Below are 6,000 nucleotides of genomic sequence, written 5' to 3'. Positions count from 1 at the left end.
AAGTGGTGAAGTGCTGGGCTTTGGGCTGGTCACCACGAGCTTTCCTTCCCCGCCATGAAGAACCACCTTCCTTGCGCGTTGCTGAATGCAGAGACGGTGCCCGGGGGCCGCGGGGCCGCGCGGGAGCTCGCAGGCCGCGGCATGGCCACCGTGCACACTGGCGAGCAGCCACTCAGCAAGCGCCCGTGGGGAAAGCAGGGCCGGGCAGGGCTGCCGCCCGCACAGCCGGGCCTGCCGTGTCCGCCAGCGTTTCCACCTCTGCAAGCTGGTTCAGGGAGCCGCGCGTGGCTGAACGCAGCCCCTCCTGCTCGGCTCCTTGCTAGGAGCGTGCAAAGAACCTCCTCCTCGTGGAGCGAGCTGGGAGAAGGCTGGGCCTCGGCAGGGCTCGGGGAGAGGCACGGACAGCCGGGCCCGGGCTGAGCCCCACGCCGGGTGCCCGTGGCCCTGGCAGCCGCCGCCGGGCACCCTGTCCCTCCCAGCACACAAGGCAGCGCTCAGGGCGGCCTCAGTGCCACGGCTCAGCCAGAGGGACCTGCAGCCTCCAGCGCTGCCCCTCGCTCCCTGCCCAAGTATTGGGGACCACGCTCGGCCTCAGAGGCGCCCGCTGGGGCTGAGCGGAGCGCAGGGCCCAGCCCCGGTGCCCGGGGCAGGACGTCAGCGGCTCCAGGTGCCGTGGGCGCAGCCGGTGACCCGGAGACCCGCGGGACGCTCAGCAGGCGCCAGGGCCTCGCTGGGTGAAGGAGGGCACGTGGCAGCCGGCCCGTGGCGGGACTCGCAGCACCTCGGCTGCGTGGCAGCCCAGCGGAACCACCGCAGCCGGGCTGCTCACACGCAGTGGCCTCTCCTGCCTAGCCGGGGCCTGGCTCTGCCCTCCCGCCAGCTCCACGGCTCCCGCCGTCTCCCAGGGTGGCTCCTGCCACCCAGCTGGGGTCCCTAGGGCTGCCCGTGGGTCTAGACATCACCTCAGTGACGCAAGGCAGGCCGCCTCCTGCCCCGCTGCTGGGTCTGCGCAGCATTTCCATGCTCTGCGAGGCGCGGTTACATCATTCTTATTTTTATCCACCTCCATCACTCCCAGCCCCGTGCCATCATTAGCAGAGGAGCTGTTAGCTCATCCTCACTATAGACATATTTGGAATGGCTCTGTGTTTCCCCTGGGGGAGCTACAAAAAAAGCACTTGCTGCGCTCGGGCTGCACGTAGCGCGGTGCTCCTCCTGCAACAACCCTGCGGTGGTGTTCCTCCTGTAACTACAGCGCGGTGTTCCTCCTGAACAACAGCATGGTGTTCCTCCTGAACAACAGCACGGTGTTCCTCCTGCAACGACACTGTGGTGTTTGTTCCAATAACACGAGCGCACTCTTCCTCCCGCAACCTGACACACTCCTCCTCCTGCAACCTGACCGGGCTCGGGCACAGCCAAGTCCCACTGAGCGAGCAGCAAACCCTTCCCTGTGCCCCATTCCCAGACAGGGATCTACCTGGTCCTGTCCACCAGACACGATTCCTGAAAATGCTGTAGTGCTCTCCAGGGAGGAAACACAGTGCAGACCTCTGGCCTACTCAAAAAATACAGATTTCACTTGCCCATCTGGGACAAGATATCATACAATGGCTATGTTTACTTTCAGAGATACAGGCCTTAGGGAGAAATAAGGAAAACTCCCGTCCTGACATCCGCCAGCAAGTTCACAGGGAAGTCTTTATGGTGGGGGAGCACGAAGCGGCTGAACAAGCCAAGGGGCTTTGCCCTTCACACCGTGCCCATGCCACAGTGATGCAGTCTCACAGAAACACACAGCAAAGCTCTAGGCCTCGCTCCTACCTTGAGACGCGGTGCTGCAACTGAGAATCGCAGGAGGAAATCCACAACTGGAAGAAACGTACTTGGAAAGATTTTATTTGTTTGTAGGAATTACTCCTCACGATAACAGTTCTGGAAGCAGGATTTTGTGACAGAAGTCTTTGGAAACTCATTATTGGAAAGAGGCAAATCAAACAACCAGCACAAACATCCACGGGATTACATATATGGCAGTTCACAGCAAACGGTACAAGGGGATCTAGGCACAAGACCCCAACCTGAAAAAGCAATGTCATAAATAACTGCTCAAAACACGGGTACGTGCTCTTTCAAAAGGTGCTTCTCAGCAACATGGTTTTTGATTCTAAAGAACCTTTTTTGTCCTTACAGGCCTGGGAATAAGCCCAGGATTCCTGCTGCGCTTGGCACAGACAGCCCAAGGCGTCTTTTCCAGCGTGCATTGCTCGATATCTGTTAGTTGCTATTTCGGGCTGTCTAGATAATGAATGTGGTGAAGTGTACCCAGAAGCAAAAAGCAGAAGAGCTCCTAGGACAAGTTGCCCCCACCAGACCCTAAACAATCTGGCGGTTATTTGTGCACGAGCTGGCACAGCCGAGCAGTGCTCCAGGCAAGCCCAAACCCACCTGCGCAGCAGGAATCTCGCGGGAGGTGCCAAAGGTGAGCTAAGGTATGAGCTCAGAAGAGCTACAACTTAGGAACTAATCCGAGGACACACAAGAGTTTCACAAGACTGTGGTCACATAGGAACCGGAGGATGCAGAGCACTGACTGCGTGACAAAAAAAGCCACAGATAGTTCCCAGGCTCCCCGCTGTCCCCTGGGCTGTCAGCATTGCCTCTGCTCTGCAGAGCCACCCACTTTGCACAAGACCAGCCAGGATGATCATAAGTAAAGGAGTTTGTAAAGTGAGGCTCCGGAAGGAATTGTACAAGGCTCTGTGTACTACAGAGACAGTAAACCCAAACCTGTTACTACTTCCTCCTTCTATTTATATTATCCTACAGTATCTGTTTTCATCCCACTGATCTTCCATAGCAAATATTCCAAACAAGTATGTAAGGAACAGACAAAATAACCCCAAATGAAGGGAGGTTGCTTGGACTTCCCTGACCAAGCCTCATTCACAGAGCATTAGGAATGAGTGATGCATCTGGAAGAGAAGAGAGCTCACCCGCTGGAGTCAGGGCTGCTGTCTCATCACCTCCAACGCTCCTCCAACAGAGCGTGCACTGGGACGGAACTAGAACTGGCCCAACCACGGCCACAGTCTGCTATCATGTACTCGTCTCTAAGAATTCTGCTAATCCCGAGAGCTGGATTTACTCTCTGCAATAAACCACTAGAGTAAATTGACTTTGGCCACAACCTGCTTGCAGCCCGTTGTGGAGTACTGCTTGTCCCCCGTAGTGTAGTAACTGAGCTGACTGGCTAAATTTTCAATATGGTTCTGGTCAGGATACAGCCCTTCCCTCCTCATCTCCTCTAGAAAGCAATTTATGACGTGACTCTTCTCTAGAAGAACAAACGGGACAATGTCCGCAGACTTCCAAAGCGGGTGGGCTTGGATCAGTAAAGGCTGGATGATCTTCAGCAGTTCTTCAACTCCCCTTTGCTGATGCAGAAGCTCAGTGGACGCATTCTGGATAACAAACTTTGTTATTTCATTACCCCCTATGTTGCTTATTAAAATGTAGATGGCATTGAGGAACTCATTGGTTTGATTGGGTTCGAAGAATCGGCTGAGAGTATCCAGCAGGACCGGAGACATGAGTTCAACCTCATCCAGAATAAATAGTGGGATCTTCTCTTCTATCTCAGCTCTCGTAACCATGTCAGAGATCTTCTCAGACAAATCTATTTGGCAAGTAAGTTCACTTACCCCACTTGGACAGTGATGCATCACAAAGTACTGAAGCACAAAGTCATTGTCCATGACAGAACGAAAATGTTTGGCCAACAGCCAGCCAACGTGGCTCTTCCCAACTCCTCCCGGACCGTTTAGAGAGATAATCAGAGGCTTGTTGTGTATGTGGGTAGCCAGATAGTCTTTCAGCAATTCCATAATACTTTCTACAGCAGCATTTTGTCCAAATACTTCCCGGTGCATCGTTTTCTCCAAACCATCTAGGTCATATTTTTGGAGGTTATCGTCCAAGTTCTCAATAGCATTTAGAATCTGGAAGAAGATAATGACAATAAGCAGCAGAAGGCAGCGTTTTGCATTGCTCTTCTCCTCTGTTGGAAGATACCTTTTTGTTTTATCCGGATACAGGACTATTCTAGACTTCCTACGTTTCTTCTTCCGCCTGCATTTACTCATAGCATAATGGTCCGCAGACGTATCAAAGGTGAAGTACCGTGAATTTTCAAAGCTGCTCTGATTAAAGAAGGACGTGGAAGAGCCATACAGGCTGGTTCGGTTCATGGAAACCTGCCTTTGAAGCAGCCTTGTTTGCACCAGCTCTGAAGACTTTTCCCTGGGGAGCTCTAAACGCAGACGGCTTTTCTTTTGCTTCCGGATTTGTCGCCGAATGCGGATGATTGCCCGCAAGGGAGAAGAAATGGAGGAGATTTTCTTCAGAGCACTAAGAGTGTCTGCGCGAGGTGCCTCTTCTTTGGCATCACTCTCAGCACTGGGCGTCTCCCCTTCAGTATCGCTCTCAGTACTGGGTGTCTCTCCTTCCCTGTCGCTCTCAGGACAAGGTGCCTTTTCCTTTGCGTCACTCCCGGCGTGGGGCAGCTCTCCTTCAGGACCATGTTTGGCACAGGGCACCTCTCCTTCCTCCTTGCTCGCCACACTGGGCGCCTCCCCTTCCGCGTGACTCATGGCACAGGCCACCTCTCCTTGCTCGTGGCTCGTGGCACAGGCCACCTCCCCTCCTGCATCCTCAGGGCCAGGGGGCAGTTCTCCATCCACCTCAGCACAGGGCAGCTCTCCATCCATCGTGTTTCTTCTTAGAGCCCGTTCACATTCTCTTCTCTCTGAAAACAAACAAACAACAAAAGAAAACGTGAGATAAACCCCTTGTTAGATCAGCAAGTCGCTGATCAGAGAGTATAAGGACTAGTCTACTCAACCTTCAGCCACAAAAGGCTGAAACAATTCTGCAGCCAAATTGGAAAGGTCCCCCATCACTCCTATAGGCAGAAGGATTATCCAGAGCCGTCACCGGAGGCAGGGTGGCAGAGACCTTCAGAGCGAAGCTAACTTTTTAAAAGGTATTTTAAGCAGACAAGAGTTCCTGGGAGCGGCAAGGGGTAAACGGGTGTAACTGAGATCCCGGCTCCCATCACAGGTGCTACAGGTTTCAAACCCTGAACTTGGCCGACTCGCTCCGGACACACGCAGGAGACGCGCAGCGGAGGAGCACCCTGGAGCCCCGGCACCACAAAGACACCCGGGCGAGCAGGTCAGCAAGGAGCCGGGCCGGGCTGCCACAGGAGGCGCCTTGTGTCCATGCGAAGCTCCTGGGGCCAGGAAGGGCGAGGGCAGAGCGTGAACAAACGCAGGAGGGGCCGGGCAACACAGTGCCAGGTGAAACCTGCTGTGAATAAACAAAGCGGTGCCTAGGAGAGAAGACAGGCCTGGCTTTGCACGCAGAGCGAGGGCTCAAAGCGGCCCTGGCCCAGGCAGGAGGCAGGCAGACGCGCGAGCAGAGGCAGCTGGGCCCCACGCAGCTGCCAACGAGCTAAACCTGCGGCGGGAGCGACTCGAACAGAACCGAAAATGAAACGTAAAACAGTAGCCTGCCACTACATAAACGCCGCATTTATCCAAATATTGACTTGCGTGTGCAGTTCGCAGGCCTCGTATGAGGAAGGTGAAAGCAGAACTAGAAACGGCACTGCAGGCCCGGGGCTGAGCACTGGCCACTGGGCACAGAGCAACTCGGCAACCGGAGCCTTCAGCACAGGAAGATGCAACAAATGTACAAAATCCTAAGTGCTGAGCCAGGATTGAGCATTTGTCTCTCCATCAGAGAGAGAGACCATCCAGAGCCAGGTCCAGAGCCAGACCATCAGCAGCAGACCAAACGCAAGCAGCCCCCAGCACCCTCGTCCTATGGCGCTAAGAGCAGCGGGCTGGGGACACGGGCACAGAAGTGCTGCGGAGGGACTCGCTGCTTCCAGGACACGGCCTGCCCGCACAAGATGCCCCGGTACCTGCAGCACCA

At 55.0% G+C, this 6,000-nt stretch overlaps 1 protein-coding gene across 1 annotated transcript; it reads right to left on the bottom strand.

Moving 5' to 3' along the window:
- Positions 1-2,007: 2,007 nt before the first annotated feature.
- TOR4A (torsin family 4 member A) lies at positions 2,008-4,798 on the bottom strand. Its single transcript, XM_026049578.1, has one exon. The coding sequence runs from the start codon at positions 4,767-4,769 to the stop codon at positions 3,165-3,167; it is 1,605 nt and encodes a 534-aa protein (XP_025905363.1). The 5' UTR covers positions 4,770-4,798; the 3' UTR covers positions 2,008-3,164.
- Positions 4,799-6,000: the final 1,202 nt, after the last annotated feature.

This window comes from Nothoprocta perdicaria, unplaced genomic scaffold, assembly GCF_003342845.1.
Source record: "Nothoprocta perdicaria isolate Ctin4 unplaced genomic scaffold, notPer1 scaffold_6, whole genome shotgun sequence".
Classification (NCBI taxonomy): domain Eukaryota; kingdom Metazoa; phylum Chordata; class Aves; order Tinamiformes; family Tinamidae; genus Nothoprocta; species Nothoprocta perdicaria.
This window is presented reverse-complemented; position numbering and strand designations above follow the sequence as displayed.

Excerpts from the sequence above, each read along its gene's own strand:
- TOR4A (XM_026049578.1), bottom strand. The coding sequence starts at position 4,769 with ATGGATGGAGAGCTGCCCTGTGCTGAGGTGGATGGAGAACTGCCCCCT.